The sequence below is a fragment of the Blastomyces dermatitidis genome (assembly GCF_000003525.1).
Source record: "Blastomyces dermatitidis ER-3 genomic scaffold supercont1.2, whole genome shotgun sequence".
NCBI lineage: Eukaryota > Fungi > Ascomycota > Eurotiomycetes > Onygenales > Ajellomycetaceae > Blastomyces > Blastomyces dermatitidis.
The window spans coordinates 5259781-5277193 of record NW_025544775.1 but is presented as its reverse complement, the minus strand read 5'-3'; the positions used below and the strand labels follow the sequence as shown (position 1 = coordinate 5277193).

At 47.5% G+C, this 17413-nt stretch overlaps 7 protein-coding genes across 8 annotated transcripts; 4 read left to right on the top strand and 3 right to left on the bottom strand.

Moving 5' to 3' along the window:
• The first annotated feature begins 143 nt into the window (after positions 1 to 143).
• Positions 144 to 1648, top strand: BDCG_01950 (uncharacterized protein). Its single transcript, XM_045417499.1, has 3 exons — positions 144 to 467; positions 536 to 597; positions 745 to 1648. The coding sequence occupies exons 1-3, from the start codon at positions 462 to 464 to the stop codon at positions 1214 to 1216; spliced, it is 540 nt and encodes a 179-aa protein (XP_045274288.1). The 5' UTR covers positions 144 to 461; the 3' UTR covers positions 1217 to 1648.
• On the bottom strand, positions 1333 to 3919 carry BDCG_01949 (homoserine O-acetyltransferase). Its single transcript, XM_045417498.1, has 3 exons — positions 3572 to 3919; positions 3100 to 3490; positions 1333 to 3028 (listed from the first exon to the last, which is right to left on the bottom strand). Exons 1-3 carry the CDS (start codon positions 3627 to 3629, stop codon positions 1966 to 1968), a joined length of 1512 nt encoding a protein of 503 aa, XP_045274287.1. The 5' UTR covers positions 3630 to 3919; the 3' UTR covers positions 1333 to 1965.
• Positions 3920 to 3999: 80 nt separating this feature from the next.
• Positions 4000 to 8398, bottom strand: BDCG_01948 (signal transduction protein Syg1). The gene is made up of 7 exons (XM_045417497.1): positions 7729 to 8398; positions 7570 to 7624; positions 5913 to 7475; positions 5712 to 5855; positions 5474 to 5647; positions 5319 to 5408; positions 4000 to 5264 (listed from the first exon to the last, which is right to left on the bottom strand). Exons 1-7 carry the CDS (start codon positions 7740 to 7742, stop codon positions 4260 to 4262), a joined length of 3045 nt encoding a protein of 1014 aa, XP_045274286.1. The 5' UTR covers positions 7743 to 8398; the 3' UTR covers positions 4000 to 4259.
• On the top strand, positions 8126 to 9872 carry BDCG_01947 (uncharacterized protein; the record flags this gene model as incomplete). Its single annotated transcript, XM_045417496.1, has 6 exons — positions 8126 to 8232; positions 8292 to 8553; positions 8616 to 8632; positions 8809 to 9321; positions 9392 to 9422; positions 9489 to 9872. 6 exons carry the CDS (start codon positions 8126 to 8128, stop codon positions 9870 to 9872), a joined length of 1314 nt encoding a protein of 437 aa, XP_045274285.1.
• Positions 9873 to 10109: 237 nt separating this feature from the next.
• Positions 10110 to 11821, top strand: BDCG_01946. Of its 2 annotated transcripts, XM_045417494.1 has the most exons (4): positions 10110 to 10158; positions 10223 to 10774; positions 10854 to 11329; positions 11434 to 11821. In XM_045417494.1, the coding sequence occupies exons 1-4, from the start codon at positions 10131 to 10133 to the stop codon at positions 11464 to 11466; spliced, it is 1089 nt and encodes a 362-aa protein (XP_045274284.1). In that variant the 5' UTR covers positions 10110 to 10130; the 3' UTR covers positions 11467 to 11821. The 2 variants fall into 2 exon arrangements, with proteins under 2 accessions (XP_045274284.1, XP_045279858.1); XM_045417495.1 differs by lacking the exon at positions 10110 to 10158 and having other exon boundaries at positions 10169 to 10774.
• Positions 11822 to 12051: 230 nt separating this feature from the next.
• BDCG_01945 (uncharacterized protein) lies at positions 12052 to 15979 on the bottom strand. The gene is made up of 3 exons (XM_045417493.1): positions 15049 to 15979; positions 14009 to 14960; positions 12052 to 13884 (listed from the first exon to the last, which is right to left on the bottom strand). The coding sequence occupies exons 2-3, from the start codon at positions 14625 to 14627 to the stop codon at positions 12488 to 12490; spliced, it is 2016 nt and encodes a 671-aa protein (XP_045274283.1). The 5' UTR covers positions 14628 to 14960; positions 15049 to 15979; the 3' UTR covers positions 12052 to 12487.
• Positions 15980 to 16660: 681 nt separating this feature from the next.
• On the top strand, positions 16661 to 16995 carry BDCG_16485 (uncharacterized protein; the record flags this gene model as incomplete). The annotated part of the gene is made up of 1 exon (XM_045425712.1): positions 16661 to 16995. A coding segment is annotated over exon 1 (312 nt), but the record flags the coding sequence as incomplete, so codon positions are not given.
• Positions 16996 to 17413: the final 418 nt, after the last annotated feature.

Sequence of the window (17413 nt, the reverse complement as noted above, 5' to 3'; positions counted from 1 at the left end):
AAACGTCTAGTCGGTTGTAATTGTTTACATCTCCTTCTCGGAGAGTTTTATATGCAGGACCTGACTGACAAGACGGTATAGACCCTACGACCCAGAGCTTCTGCGAAGACAAGCTTAAAAATGGTATGTATAGTATCATGCACCTTAGAACAGCGGGTAGTTACAGCGTAGTATTGTTTCAAAAGAATTTTAGCGGCCGGGGGTGGTGAAGCTGGATTGCAAAGCACATAAGCCTAGAAAAGGGTTGAGCAAAGCTGAGCATATAAAAATGAATGATCCCCCCGGCTCTACTTCTACTTCTTCTTCTTTCCTTCAACCTAATTCATTTCTCATTTTGTTCGTTAAATTTCCTCTTCGGCTTTTGACACTTGCAGTGGTTGATCTCTCCTTTCCCACCAAGTGATCGGACATTCATTTCATATCTATTATCTTGGAACCTGTAGTAGAATCGAAAGTTAGCAATGAAGGTACGCAAATGGATCAATTATATTAGAATAATAAAGATATTGCTTGAAGCTGATCATCATTTCTTCAGTTCCTTTCCCTCACCCTGATGACCCTTGTTGGGCTTCTTACCAGCACTCTGGCTTTGCCCAAGTATGTGTCATATCATTTTATTTTCAACTCGTCGTTTGACCCCCTTCCTCTTCTATCATTCTAGTCTTCCGTCATTAGCCAAAGCTTCGAGTCTGTCATTTCATGCGTAGACATTGATGCTGATAAAAGTATTCCCTCCATCCTTAGTCCAACCGAACTCGGCCTCAGCGCCCGTGGGGGGCCCGCTCTGGATTGCTATGACCACAGATACAAGGGGCACAAGTTTGCCGCCAACGGGAGATATGCCATTCGAGAGGCTGGCAAGAAGCGGGATAATATCAAGGGGAAGAACATCTATGAAGTTACAAAGAAATATTGCCATCAGAACAACGGCCATCGATTCACGCGCCGCTCTTCCAAGAAGGAAAATACCTACTGGTTCCAAAACGCATGGAAAAACTTCCCGTTGCCCTTTGTCCCGATGGGCATCGAAATCATCAATTACGGGAAAGCGGGGCGGATCAATGCGAAGGTCTGCACGGATATGATGGCCAGGCTCATTTCGGGTTGCATTGCTCAGAAGGCGTCTCGGCTAAACCATTTCAGAGGTGGACTATTGTCAGACGGATCTGGGTGGACTTACCACATATACTGTGACGCAGACTACTGTTGGTCCTGAGGGTTCGTTCCAACGGGTTGCGTCCTGGGGGTGGCGCATCATGTATCGACTTAAGCTTGTCTCGGTCCCTTATTTAGTGTATTGCTTCTCTTATTTTGTATTTGCTCTCCTTTTGTGCTTCTTGGCACAAGTGGTATGAGGTCTTCATTCTTTGGCCTTTAATAACTCGGATTTTTAACAGCTAGTTTATTTCCTGTAATAATATTACTATCGAAGTCAGTGCTGTTGCTTAGATACACCCCAAGGTGAGTGTGGAGAAAAAAAAAAAAAAAAGAAAGGAGCTATATAGACATACTTGTTGAGGAGTCTTGTAATAGTTATGTAGCATGATTGAGGGCTGCTGCTACACCTGTATTTTGCTGCATAGAAGGTCCGATATTTAATATAAGGTCATTCCGGGATAGTCAGGTGAAAATACGAGGAAGTGTATTGTTAGGGATTAGTTAGAATGAGAGAAGGCTGTTGAATCGCCTGGGAATATATTAATTACAGCTGAGCATGTGAAGGCCGGTGATGTATGCAGGGGGGGTATGTGCATGAGAACACGACAAATAAAAGAAGACGAAAGCAGGGAAATACGCCATAAACGCACAGCAGTTGGATGCCGTCTAAAAAACAACCGCCCAAAAATGAACGCCCAAGCATAAATAAAATGATACATCGTAGAACGTCATCGAGAAATGTATGTAATCTAGAAAATAGATTTACAGATAAAAGAAAAAATGAAAAATGAAAGGCAATATGTTAAATCACCAAGCGGTTATATCTTCCACCTCAGCTTCACCAAAGGTGCTACTCTTCGTCAGCTTGCCCACTTGGGCTACAACACCATTGGCATCTTCACCAGGCGCACTCATGATGTCGGGCAGGACTTCCCTGAAAAACTCAAGAATATGGCGGTTAACCTGCTCGAACTGGAGAAGGAAGGCATCATGTCCTTCGGGGCTATTAATGTTTTTTAAGCGCGAATCTGGAATGCCATCTGCTATCTCCTGCTGCTCAGCAAATGTGAATAGGCCATCGCTTTCAATGCCAATGACCAGTGCCGGTTGCTGGATTTGCGAGAGGGCATCTTTTACTGGGGTTTTGGAGTTAGGGTCGACTCGGTGTCTGGAGACGTCGTGGGTATCAAGCTTCCGTGTGATTGCAATGTAGCAATTGCTGTCGAATCGTTTCACGAATTTCTGCCCTTGGTATCGCAGATATGACTGGGCGGAGAAGTAAGTTGTTGGGCGATTGCCAGTTTTGAGAGATGTTGTGGAGGAAGGAGAGTCCGGTGCGGAGAAAAGCGTGGTGCCATTGAACTGGGGGTCGGTGAACATCGCGTGGGATTCTAGGTCTGTATCGTCCGTCGATGGGAGCGTTGGTGGCAGGGGTCGGGTACTCTTGTGGCCATCGTTATGAACGGCCAGATGCTCATTGGGGGGTGTGGGGAGGCGTGCCATGCCGTTGATATTTTGTCTTCTCGAGGGGTCAGGGACATTTCTGCCGAAACGAGATTCAAATGAATCTCGGCTTCGATAGGTGAGCAGAGCGGACATGCGAGCCGCGCCCAGACCGCTTGCAGGGGGGTCTTCGAAGGAGTAATAGCCGTCCTCATATTTCGGGTCGCTGTATATACTTTGGCGTTGCGCCTCGCCCCAGCTGATACCCCATGCTGAGTGGCGACTTGAAGTGGCGATTGGCACGATACTCCGTACGTAGTCCTTGCCAAAATATGCATATTCCAGAACAAGCATCCCACCCATAGAGCCTCCTACCACTGCTGCGATTTGCCCAACTCCTAGATCATCCAAGACAAGTCTGTGGATTCTGGAAGCGAAATTTGTCAGCCACTTATCATCACAAAAAGTCAAAGTCGTTGGATACTGCTCAGCTCATACTTCACGTCATCTCTGATCGTTGTCAACGGGAATTCAGGGCCGTATATGCCTTTGTTCCTGTCCCCATTTTTATATGTAACAGCACTCGCGCTGCCGTATGGGCTGCCTAAGCTGTTCAGGCAAACCACAAAAAATCTGGTTATATCAAAAGCCTGGCCAGGGCCACCGAGCAATGGGCCCCACCAGTCACTGACGTCTGCACTGCCGCTCAGGGCATGACATACGACCAACGCATTGTCTCCCGAGGGTGATAGGGTCCCTCTTGTTGTATATGCGACTGGAACATTGTGTAGGGTGACTCCGGATTCAAGGGTGAAAGAAGGGATTACAGCGATCGATTGGTCGGTGATGAGGGCGGAAAAGGGGTTCTCAGGTTGCGAAGCGACTCTCTCTACGGGATTTAGTAGCTGTTCAACAGAAATTTTTTTTGCCAGAGACCGATAGGAGGGGAGATAACTGGTGTTATACTGACGGTATTGAGGGGTTTTGTTAGGGCCCTTGTTATTAGTCCTAATGTTTGCGGAGACCATCGTGTCAAGTTATTGGTCGATCCTGCGAAACAAATTGGCAATTGACAGCGCTAAGGCGATGTATATCAACGGGACAAAGACAAAATTATATCTAGAATGAGGACATGGAGGGATCGAGGTTGTTGAACAGAAGCAGATGGGAACAAAGCTGAGGATTAAGAGAAAAAAAAAAAAAAATTCCGGCTGAGTAAGCTGGCGCCAAGAATGGTTCCACCCAGTGGAAACGCAGGTGATGATGCCATTTCCGACCAATCAGATGTCGCCAAAATAGCCGTGGAGGAGGAGGCGGAAGAATATTTTGCCGCGTTGCCGAAAAAGCTTAGCCGCCGTCAGGATAAACCTCGGTAGACAGGGTTTGTTTAACGCGCTGATCGATTATCGTTTATACGCAGGTAGGGGAAGCTGTTTCATGTAACAACTGGTATGTATTTTGCTTAACCAATATATCTAAGTGTATAATCTATGTGTATATGTGTAGTATGTCTGAAGATAAGTATATGCCAATGTTGTTATATCCAGAGGGCAACAAAAGATTTCAATATAGTCATCATCATCAAACATTAGCAGGAACTTTTTGTAAAGGCATAGAAGCCATTCAAAAGAATCAAGAAATATATCAAGTAAATCCGCTCATGATACGCGCATCTCAGCATCTTGGAACTCATGTTCCTCATCGTTCTCCTCATCATATTCCTCGTCATCTTCCTCGGCTTCTTCATCCGTGCTACTATTTTCCCTGACATGGCGCGAGGGCGAAAGTTCGTCCTTGGAGGTATCATTGAGGATCCCTGGCTGCTTTCTCCGCTCGAAATCCTGTGCGTGGGCATTTGCAAGCATCGTACCCACGCGAGACAGCGTCCGTGTTAGCTCCGGTGGAGTTGACATCTTGCGTTGTCGAATCGAACAAGGCCGATTCTCGAGGTCGACTCCGGTCGCAGTCTGGGAATCCTCCAGCAAATTCCCTTGCTGTAAGGGATCGTGTTGCTCCTCTAATCGCTCAAGTGAGGCCCTAGATGGGGATGGGATTTCATACGGAAGTGGAACATCTCGTGAGGCGCGGAACCGGGCAACGTTTGTACAGTGCTCGTTCTCGACACGGAAAATAGACCACATTCCTCGTCGGCATACTTCGGAGAATGAGAGGATGAAGCTAAGGATGGCCGAGTGTTGATAATCATGGGGGAAGATGGCGTAGAATATCCAATTGAAACGGAGGATAGGGTCGATGGCCATTGCTAAGTAGTATACCCAGCGACGACGGAAGGCTAGCGAATCCCGAAGGAAGGGGTGTTTGGAGTACGGATTTCCCAGACTCCAGTCCATGGCAAGGTCCCAGATAGAGGTGTAGATAGCGTTAATACAGGCACAGGTTATGAAGATGGCTCGAAGTTGATCCACTTCGTGAATTCGGTAAAGACTGAGGGTCATGTAGTAGAGGATTGAGAAGGAGTATTTTCCAAGGTTTACAATGTGGGGGAAAACGTTTTTAGTATCTAAATAACGTCGGATGCATTGGAAGGAGCGCCAGATAGATGGAACTGTCGAAAGGAAGCCCATCACTCGTGAGTGTGATGAATTGCACCTCGGTGCATTATCCCATCCTTTGTTGTATAGACAGAAAAATAATGAAATGTTCTTTGGTGTCTGTTAGCTTTTTCCACGTATGCGATTTAATTCAAGACTACTTACACTCATGGCATATGTCTGGGAGCAGTACATATCGCCCAGAAAAAAGTCTCGAAACTCGACAGGGTAGAAACCCGCGAGTAAAAGCCGCCACTGTGTATTATTAGCATAACTAAACAGGGACGGAACGGGCTACATCGGCCCCCTAAACTACTCACATTTGAATAGGCCCACCATCGTCTAGTTCGATGGTAGAACAAACGAATTGGGATAAGCAATATAATTAGGGTGATGCCTATTAAAAGAATAGGCCAGTATATGTACGCGCTATTCACCCAGCGGAAGTTCAGTAATAAAGTGATTCCAAGTAATAGGGAAAAGAAACAAGGTAACTATATCGCGGGTTAGCTGGCAGATTGACGATGAAAACAAATGTATGAGATTATTATACATTACCTCCGACAGCTCTCGCCAATCCAGAGCATGGCGAGTATCGAATTCAAAAACGAAGGCATAGTTGATTTTAGATGCGCCCCAAATTTTGCAATCCAGACAAAAAAGAAGAAAGTGGAAGACGGCAAGGAAATACCCACCGTATATCTGAATTTGAAAATTAGCAAATTCCCAAATGGAAACGGGAGCAACGATGTAACAAACCTGGAGCAAGTTCGCGGTGTACAGGCGAATTTCGGGATCCCCATAGTGCAGCCGGCGAACGGCATGTGTCAGGCCGTGAACACCAAAGACAACACCACCAGCAAGCATTAAGCCATTTCGAAAGGCGTTCGAAGAATAATCATAAGTTCTTGATGTTTTGCCACGAAGCTTGCGAACAGCCACTTTACGATTCCCTCTTTCGAAATAGCGTGTGTAAAGGTCCTCAACGGACACCATGTGATTCTCCACGACCTCACTTTGGACGAACCAGGCCTTGTTCACCTTCTCTGAAACGTAGCGACCGGTTGGGCGTGTGCTGGTAACTTTGTCGTACTTTTTATTCATTTTGCGAAACGCTTTTCGATTTAGGTCAGCATAGGCCTTAAGGAGTTCCAGACCACGATAGAACTCTATCAAAGCAATTTTCAGCTTCCTTTTGGCAGACCGATATGAAACATCATATAAATCTTCATGGCGGACAAAATCTCGCTGCTCATCAGGGTGGGAACTCATTGGTACTGGACCAGAGGGAGTTGCAAGTTGTTCCATTGCTTTCGAAGTCTTTCTTGACCGTGCTTTATTTAGTTTATCTCCCAGAGGAGTCTTCCATTTCATTACGGAAGCAGCAGTGTCAGACTTGGAAGCAACGAGCCGGGCTTTAACCTCGAGATTCCGCTTGTTGGTCCTAGTTTCCGCGACTCTAGTATCTCTCATCAGATGCAGCTGTGACCTTAACGCTACAAGCCGGTCACTGGCCTCCTTCTCTTTCATATGATAAAACGATTCGATCTTTCCCAACTCCTTATCCAAAAAGGCAAAAAATTCCGATTCTTTATGTTTGAGAGCCATGGAAGCATCAACAGGACCACGCATCATTGTATGGTCGTTGTGAGTCCTAGAAGTAAACACATTTTTTAAGCGAGCTTTTTGGCTATTTAGCACTCGGCTAGGAACTGAATGACCCCTTAGCCGGCCTGCATTGTTAGCTCCTCGGGGGTTGGTGGAGGTAGAGTTTTCACTGTGAGTGTTTGTCAATTCCACTGTTCCATTATTATCAGCAGCATCCCCGGCAGCCTTTATGGGTTGTATAGCATCCACCCCGGACGACCACGGCATACTCCGAACTGAAGTTCCTGGACGGGAATGAGGGTCCTCTAGGTCCAAGGCAGGGCCCGGAAGTTCCAGAGAAGGAGGAATTGAGGGCGACACCTGTTGCGGGGTTGATGTTACAATGCTGCCGTAACTGCCAGGCTGCTCATTGAACCGGGACCCGGGAGACTTCAGAGGGCGTCTTTCTGGAACGACAACCGATAGCGTATCCCCATACTTTCCACGGCTGGGATCGCGTAGAGCAGGCTCAGGCCGTTCCAGGAAGGCAGGGGATTTCTGTCCCCGAGCCAAGGGGGACACTTGATGCGAGAGGGAGTGCGATCGAGGGAAATCGAAATTGGGGCGATCTTCATGTTGGAAGATCTGGCTGAGCCGTCTACGGTGGGCAAAAGGAGATTGCTGTTCAGCATGACGAAGAGCTCGAGAAATTGCCTTGACCTTCTTTTTGCCAGCCTATATAGTAGGAAGCAACGGTTGTGTTAGGAGCAATAAGAAAAGTGGAAGTAGTTACGCTCTGGGTATATGTATGTACTGTACATTTGCATACCTTATAATCTAAGTATTTCGCCCTCCACTCGGGTACTAAATCCTCTTCGAGCTCCCTATAATGAGCAATTGGTTAGTTATAACTAGATAACTGAAGCTATGGAAAACAAAAGGTTTTTTCTGAATACCATCACAATTAGGTGTCATGCATTCAACTTACTTCGCGAACTTCATGATACTACTATGTACAGATACAGGAACATTTAAACGACGACAATGGCATTATTGTTCATTTGTCAAATGAGGACGATCAATTGAGAGGAGGAGGGGAAAAGGGGGGGGGGGGGGGAACGGCGAGACAAAACGAGAGACAGACTAGGAAACCTGATTTTAAATATGCAATTGTAGAGCATGATGAAGGGTCTTTCTGGAGAGGATTAAAAGCTGATCCCGCCTTGAGTTGTTTGATGCAGGAAAAAAGAAGAATAACTAGAATAATCCAATCCAGGCCTGGAAAATGGAAGGTTTTCACGTGGGTGGGGTGGGGATGGGGGTCAGCCGCCGGGCACGCTCTACCTACCCGTATTACCGCTAACAGTTAGCGGAGTGAGCCCGGAATGGGGCCTAGTCCTGCCTGGAAGCCCGGGAAAATTAGGGAGCAAGCCTGGGCAAGCGTCCTTCTGGGCAGGCAAATGTTGCAGAGTGACAGAAGTGACAGATTGCAGTGTGTATTTAGCGGCTTTAGCGGCTTTAGCCACGTTTGCCCACGCGGGTTTGATTTAGGCCATCCAGGGCTGGAAACAGTTGGAAACAGCAAAAGATCTTCATCGCTCGCCAAAACATCTCGCAGCAGCCAGTAGGGCTCGCCTTCCAAGCGATGTCAATCATTGTCAGCTCAATTGCCAAGCCGTGTCAAGCGCAAAGACCTCCCCAGTGTCACTATCCAAGCACCACAGCCAGCCCCGGAACTCGGAAAATTTACGGAGTTCTTACTATGCGTAAGGCCTCAGGCCAATCGGGTTGCTGGCTTGTGGCAACGCTGCCTGTGCGCCTACTACTAATGTTTCACCTTTGACAGCATTTGATAATTAACGTTAACTACAACAGTTCTTAACTACTCACCGGTATGGTATGATAGTTAGCAGCCCATATGGTATGTCAGTCGAAACATAATAAATACTAGCAGATCTAATCCATCCGTATTGTTTGTTGGGTTCAATTCTTCTTTCTGGACCAACCAGAATTGAGCATTGAGCATAATGATAGATGAGCTCATATTTTTACGTACCGTTATTGGCAGGTTATTTAATGCTACTGCTTTCGAGTGGCTTGCAGATTTCCTTCTGCTCCAAATCCTCTGGATGAGCTCGCACCTGAGAGCCCAGTCACCGCCCCTTGCATCTGCCCTCTTCAATTGGGCGCGAAATTTCCCCATCCTGAAGTTCTCCCCAGCATTTTTTCCAGCATGGCGGGGGTGTCCGATGGACCGCCACCCCTGTCACATCTCTAGGCCTGATGACTGGGTTGTAGCAACGTGGAGAATTCCGGCAACACTGTTTGAAATACATTATTCGCTCTCTTCTGGTCTGTACCACAAAGGAGACAGGACGAAAAGCTCCTCCTGGGGGGTTGTGTGTTCCAAAGGCCACGAGGCAGTTCTGTCCCACCACCCCCAGCCGGAGCCTGGCCTCAATCCAACCAAGTTCGAAACCATTGCAGCCCAGTTTTCCAATCCCCCTACCGGTTCCTCGTGGATTGGTGGTGCCTTGTTTTTTATCCCTTCCACTTCCGCCGGCTTCAAGCCTTGTAGTCGGTAGAGTCATATGCCAGGGTTTTTAAGCTTTGTTGAGACTGATGAAGATATTGTGACGTAATAAATAAAGATCTTTAACTAATGATGCGGGAGTTCCACCGGTTTGTTGACCCGTTAAAATGGTTTCTGAAGAATATGCCACAACTCTAACAATGCCGATTCACAAGATATCGGATTGGCCGTTGTCATCCTTGAGGAAACCCCCATTGGAATTGGCGAATTTTCTTTTCTTTTTGTTCTTCTCACAATGGTTCAGATTTGGCATCACAGAGGTCGTGAACATCGATCAACTATTCCGGACGCCCCGTCTCAAGACACCTGCAGTGCCCTCGTACTCCTTCGCAAATGATGTAGTCATGTGTTTTTGCCGACCATCAAGCTTCATAGCTTCATTAATCCCATCCCTTAAATCTCATGGCCGAGTTGGTGGTGGTGGTGGTGACATTAGCGTTTGCACTCTGCTAGGGAGGATAAAATTTGCGTTTGCGCTGAAGCAATTGCCTGCGCTCTCGAGTGCGAGGATTCAGATTTTGCTAGTGTCGATAATCTAGTATCCATGTATTGAGCATCTTCAATCACTGCGACTGGGATCCTTGAAGCTGCCAATAATAATAATAGGATAGCAAGAGAATGTGAAATTCGTATAACTTATGCCAAGTCCCTGTAATGTTAGCTATGTATCCCCCGCCGGAATATATATTCGCCGTTATCTCTGTCGAGTCATATATTTCCCCCACGCCTCCGGGTTCGGACTTCTTGATATTGTCAATACATTGGTTCGAATATTGATAGCCCAATCGCGCTATAACATGTCAACTCCGTCAAAAAAGCGATGCGGTAAGGCCATTTCTCTGGTCACTTTGTATGTGAAAGTACGAGGGCGTTGCTAATACCTTCCCAGGTGTCCTAGGAGCAACCGGCGCAGTGGGAACGCGCTTCATCCTCCTGCTCGAGAAAAGCCCCTTACTCGAACTGGTAGCGGTAGGTGCTTCGGAGAGGTCAGCGGGTAAGAAATATCGCGATGCCGTGCGCTGGAAACAAGCGTCGCCGATGCCTGCCAGCGTTGCAGACCTGACCGTCCGCCGCTGTGCCCCCTCTGAATTCTCAGACTGTGATATCATTTTCTCCGGCCTGGATCCTGTTGCTGCTGGTGATATTGAGATGGCATTTCTCAAGGCAAACTTTGCTGTCTTTTCCAATGCGAAGAATTATCGACTGGATCCTATAGTACCCCTGGTGGTGCCCTTGGTGAACGCGGGGCACATCGATGTGATTCCGGCGCAAAGGAAGCATTATGGACTTGACAAGGGACTGATCGTTTGTAACTCAAATTGTGCGGTCGTGGGACTGGTAATTCCGGCCAAGGCACTTATTCAAAAGTTTGGCCCTATTGAGTCAGTGAGCATGGTGACCATGCAGGCTGTGTCAGGAGCAGGCTATCCTGGCGTCAGCAGTAAGTACCATACATATATCGTCACAGTGGTGGGCAGAATGACCCCTTTCGTCAATTGTCTTACTGAATTTTGTGTCAGGCATGGACATCTTCGATAACATTGTACCCTTCATCCCTGGCGAGGAGGGCAAGATCGCCACCGAATCACGCAAGATTCTAGGCAATTTGAACCCAGACCTCGCTGGGTTCAGCGACCAACAACCCCTCCAAGTTTCCGTTGCGTGCAACCGCGTCCCAGTGCTCGACGGCCATACCGTCTGTGCATCCTTACGCTTCGTAAATCGCCCTGCACCCACCGCGAGCCAGGTCCGCGATGCGTTGAGAGAGTACAAATCAGAGGTTCAACTGCTAGGGTGCCCTTCCGCGCCAAGGCAGGCTATTCATGTTCTAGATGATGTGGACAGGCCGCAGCCCCGCCTCGATAGAGACACCGAAGCGGGCTATGCTTGCAGCGTAGGGAGGATTAGGGAAGATGATAGTGGGGTTTTTGACATTCAGTTCGTTGCTCTCAGTCATAATACAGTTCTAGGTGCATCAGGCAGTAGTATCTTGAACGTGAGTTTTAATAAAATCCCTTCTAGTTCCTTTAATGTCTTGGTCCAAATATATATATATATATATATATATAAATGCTAACACCAACCTTTCACTGAATGTAGGCGGAGAGCGCGATTCTGAAAGGATATATATAACTTCGTCCGCCCCCTGGGTAGGTTGCTACACCGCGAACGACCTATTCGTTCGTGGCACATGCTCTACGCCTGATCCCCTTATGCGCTGAGCGACTTTGGTCGCCAACCTCCGTACCACTGTGGACCCTCGAATTTCATGAGAGATCATGGTGTAAAATATCTTCTTATCCTAGACGTCACATACATGTGAAAAAAAATCTAAGCAAAAAGAATTTAATATAAAAGACCAACGCAGTGTGCTGGGAGTTCAGTGGCTTTTTAATCTCGGAGCAACTTTATGTTATGTTGATATTCCTCGAGAATTGAAAGCATGCCAGATGAAAATTGTGAGGTCGATTTTTTTTTTTCTTTTTTTTTTCCCCCCTCCCTAGAACGGTTTTAGACAGGCATTCGTTTCTTCCGATATTATTATTATGTATTATATTTATTAAGGCTGGATTGGAACAAGATTAATTTCTTTTCCGTATATCATACCTGTGGCTTCAATCTGTCCATAGCGTGTGCGTATCACATCATATATCTCCCTAGTATGGAAGCAGACAGCTCACTCGATACGTGACTGGTTCTCGTTTTCATTCATGGCATGGGCGTCTACTGTGCGGCATCACACTGACATTCCTTGGTACATTAGCCAGGAATGCAATATATGTATAGGTTTTAATTGGTCTCGGAAAGCGGATAACAGTTCACTCGAGCTAACGATGTCTCGATGCGTAGGGGCTGAAATCAAGCAGATATTGACCATGATGTGTTTATTTAGTAGAAGGAAAATAGGAAGAGGATGAAAGACCGCGGGAGATAATCACGAATTCAGATCGTTTTCGCTTTGTTCACTCCTAAATACAAAAAATATTCAACCCCCCCCCCTCCCCTTCCGGCTCCGGTTTAAAAGAACGGAAAAACAGCCCTCACAGAACACCAAACGCAAAACATAGGAAATGACACGAAAAGGAACGAACTAAAGTGAAGAGAATACATCAAATGGAAGAGGGAGTGATCCAAAATTTAGCCCAAAGGTTGATCATGTTTCGCCGCCCCCAGCTACAGCTCCAGCAGTGCCAGACAATCCTGCCCCATCTCCCGAAAGCCCATCCAACAAGCCCGTTCCCGCCCCAGTGCCAGACCTTCGACTGCCCGCCCCGTAAACCATCTCCATCAACTTTGCCTTCTGTCTCTCCCTCACCCCCTTCAAATACTCATAAGCACCTTCAAGCCCTTTAATCTGGCCTTCAACCACCAACTCCACCGAACCCTGCGCACTACTTCCAACCCCTCTGCCCATGTACTCTCTATCCCCGCCACTACCACTTCCACCGCTGGCCCCTAACAGCCCAAAACCGACCGAATCATTCCTCCTAACCAGCGGGCTAACCAGCTTCCTCCGCAACGTCTCCAAATTCACCTTGAGGGTCAGCAGCTTCCCGCGATGGTCCATCAGAAGATGCTTATTGGCGACAGTCCGCTGCCGCACCGACGACAGCAGCTGGCGGTTCTTTTCATACTTGCGCAGCGCAGCGGCGTTGGGGCCCAGCACACGCGTCCACAGCGATGAGAGCATCTCACCCTCCGCACGTTCCTGCGCGTCCGACTCGCGCACAACCGTCCGCTGGAGGTTCAGGAACTGGCGGTCTATGGACTCGAAAAGGGCGAAGAGGGCGGACGAATGCGTCAGTTCGCTGTTTATAGACTCCTCGAGCACGGCGAGGAATTCGGTGAAGGTGTGAGTGAGGGTGCGGTGGGTGCGCTGCGAGCGGGTTGTGCCGAAGATTGTTGTGATGAGAGAGCCCAGGCGGGTAGGAGAAGGGAGGGGCGATTTGCTGCCGTCTGGGGATGTAGTTACAGCGGTTTCGAGCGCGCCGAGACGCGAAAGGAGGGAGTGAAAGTTGTCGAAGAAGATAGATGGAAGGGAGTGCGCGGGTTGCGAAGAGAGGGCTTCCAGTTCACGTTTTGCCCAGTCCATGACAATCAGGATGGAGTCGATGTCAGCATCGACATTGGCGAAGAAGCGGGTTAGTTCTAGAGAGAGGGTCTTGAGGGACTCGGAGAGCTCGTCTAGCTGCCGCACGATGACTGGGGCGCTTGTCATATTTGTGCCACGCACAGATTCGCCCAAATCCCAGACGGCGACTCCGGTTTCTTGCAATGCGCCGATTTGTTGGACGCCATTTTCGGAGTAGTATATCAATGGCTCGAAGGAGCGCGCGAGGCCGGAAAGTTTGACCAGATCAGGGACGGGCAGGGGGATAGGAGGGAGGAAAAGAGCACGGATAATTACGAAGGAAATAATGCCTATTAGGAAGGATAAAACGGTGTTTGTGCGGCTTTTGGTCACGGAATCAATTTTTTGGCTGACATAGTTGAAGAATGCATCGAAGGGCTCCCGGTGCTGAACTTCCGCACGCACGGCGAAACGGATATCTATATACTAAGTTAGCACAAGAAAGGGTTACAACCGGACAAAAAAAAATAAAAAAAAAAAATAGGTAGATGGCGTCAATATTAGCCAAAGATTCTAATCAAGGAAAAATTGAAAATGTATTACAATTTGTAAAAGAATCCGACGTAAGTTCCTGGGGTGATAGATCGAATTGATCACTGGTATTATTAGGATTACTCTCATTCTTTCCCTGGGCTTTCCCTTCGAGCTTTATCGAAGGCGCAGGGCTAGGCGACCTGCCCTTCTGCGGTGACTCAGCGCCCACGGGTAAGGGTATATTTGCAGGTATCGTCAGGTCAGCGGGGTCATCTTCTCCAGTGACCAAAGGTTTCTCAAGGGCGTCTTCATATTGCGGACTAACTTCTCTTGACCGCAGAGGGCTGCAATCATATGTCGGTTTTAAATCCGGTTTGTCACGTAGATACGGTTGGTGCCGATACCAAGCGCTGCCAGGTGTTGGGGGAAAGTGTTGCTGTTGCAAGAGGTATCTCCGTTGCTGGTACACCGGGGGTGACCAGGGATCGTCAATGCTAGAGTCTATATCTGTGTCTGGGTCACGGTCATTGGTATCTTCAGATTGGAATCCCGAGTGTTGAGATGGGAGATCGAGGAGGGGTGAAGGGCGGGAAGAGTCCTCGAAGTCCTCAAGCGAGGCGGTTAGCGAAGGGTGTTCATCAAAGACGTTGTCCAGTTCCTCAAGACGGACGGGCGCCATCATGGACATTTGGGCTCCTTTTGAGCACTCAGAAAGAGTTTCCTCCCAGGTTGCGACGCAGAATATTCCGACACGAAGGGCTGAGAAAAGGTGTGTGTATAGTGAGTTCGATTGCGCTCGAGCGGAGATTGGCAGACGGTTGACTCCAACAACGGCATGCGCCAATTATCGAACCATTATGCGACCGGCAAACGAAGTCAAAAAGATAACGCTGGGCGCCGAGTGGAGGCTGGGCTGGATAGGTAGGTATGTCAATCAAGCCTTGAATCGAGAAGGAGAGAGAAGGACAGGAAACAGTCACTCAATCCGCGATCTCGACCAGCTCTGTCCGCATTTATTTGCCTGTTCGATAGTTCATCGGCGTCAGTGTTCCTGAGTTAACTACACCACACCGCGAAAACCAAACACGCTATGTTATCGGTTAACTAACTTAGTAGCTAGGCGGCAGTCACAGTTTCGCGTGGACGCGGCTTGAGGGCGTGTTGAATAATAATAATCAAGGAGATCAGGCAGCCAGTGCGATTCTTCTCCAGATGTCTGTCTAGGCACTCGCAGTTCATGTGCAAGAGTTGTTGGAGGGTTGCGATGATACACGATGCCGCGGGGGGGGGGGGGGGGGGGGGGGGTTGGAGGAGAAGAGAAACGGCGCCTGGGTTCGAACGAAAGAATACACTAGTAAGTAACTAAGTTAAGCAAGTCGGGACAAGCACACAAAGCACACCCACGGCCCAACTAGCAGGATTCCCTTGGGCCTTTGGATGGGATGATATGATGGCACAGCAGCGGGCATCAGCAGGTCTGCGAAAGCTGCTGTGACTGGTGCATCTATCTGGCTAAAGTGCGTGGAACTGTGGACTTGTAAGTTAGTTAGTTATTAGTTTAACTTAGTTATCCGTGGCCAGTAAAATACGCCCAGCCCGTCTTCTTCTTCTCTCTTCTGCTTGCTTGCTGTTGCTGCTGTTGTTGCTGCCAATAATAGCTTTGGGTTTTGCTGCTGCAGTTGAAACGACTTTGATTCAGAGGCTCCGTCGATAAAGGATTGAGAAAGAAAGAAAGCTGTGAATTCAGATTCTAATTAATAATGTCACTGCTCGCTGAACGAACAAAATACAGTGTTGATTTTGGATGCATTTTGCATTTGCGACGGACGTAAGTTAAATAACCAACCAACCTTGGAATTGGAATTGGAACTCTGAGCCACCACCGCCCGCCCGCAGCCAGCCCTTAACCCGGCCACAACTCGCTCTCCACATAAATAACCACATAAGCCAATCTGATGAGAGTGTGGGCTGGCTCACATAACCGCGTACCTTTACTCCGTTAGTTATATCCAACATCGTAGAAAATCCGGGGGGGCTGGCCCAATCACCGAGTGGCACATCATATCATGGCTTGCGGATCATTCGAAACTGTCGCAAAAAAAAAAAAAAAAAAAAAAAAAAAAAAAAAAAAAAAAAGCATAGAGTAAAAGCCGATATGGGGTTGTGATCGGTTTCCTGTGAAGAAGATTATTCGCGGGAGCTATCTAGCCCTTTCCCCTGCAGCGAAGTATCTCCAACGGTACAAGATATAAGAGGCGAGGAGGAAGTACTTGTACTGTACTCCGTTAGAGAGGGATGTCTCATTCGAAATACAATAATACAAACAAACACCCCTGCGCAGTATAGTTATATAGTAGTTATAGTTATATAGCCCGGTAGGTACCCCAAAGTGGGCCAAAATGGAACGTCGATTACTTTGCAAGTCATTGTATGGACATTATACACACTATCGCACAACTCGAAGGCTGCTTGAGCAGATCCAGGTTGTGAACTGTCTGCAAAGGCAATCATCATCGATAATACAGAGAGCCCTTTGAAATACTTAGCCTCTGACAACTATTTCTGCGCTTATGTTGTTGCTCTTTGAAACATTCGTAGCCAGCGACATTCATCTTCCAACTGAGTCTTGGGCGGTAGCTCTGTGCACCGCTTTTCTTTTGACTTCACAGAATCTTTGTGGAAGTGGTGGACATACATACATACTATTAACTACATAAGAGGGAAATCACAACATAGCCGCAAATGAAGCCGCTGGGCAGGTTGCATTTTGAAATCCAGAGCAATAGAGTGCTCGTGCTCGTTAAGTTACGACTGCCAACCTACTCAGCTCGATCACAGCTACACCAGCAGACCACAAGATTGAAGCCAGGTTCAGATGATATAGAATTGGAGCCGGTTCCTAGAGAACAACTCCATGCCAAAATCTCTCTATATCCTTTATCAAGCACCGTAGGGCCGCTTGTTCTCTATGAGCATTCTCAAAAGAGACTCACTCCATGGCAAATCTGCACATCAAAAGGGTTTAACAGCCAATGCCGTATTGGAAGAGCCTGGTGTCAGGAAAAAGAGGTTATACACTACTGAACGCCACCAACATCATATTACTACAATATTTCTCATCATCATCAGCTTACTACAACGCTCGTCTAATACTCGCTTATGCTAGCTCTCTTGGCTCGCACATATATTTTACTATAAATAGCTCTATCTTTTGTATGAAATAGATAGATAAGATAGTGCACGGATAATATAACAAGCAGATCTTGATACAGATAAGATTCATATGTCTTCAACATATTCATCTGTGACACCCAATCCGACAGTTATGAGCCCGGTAAGCAGCATCTGAAGAGAAGCGCGATACACCACCGATCTCAATCCTCATTCGAATTTGACAACAATCATTCGAACTGAGAAGATTGATCCTCATTCATATACGGTCCGATCAACTCGACCATTATACCATACCAGATT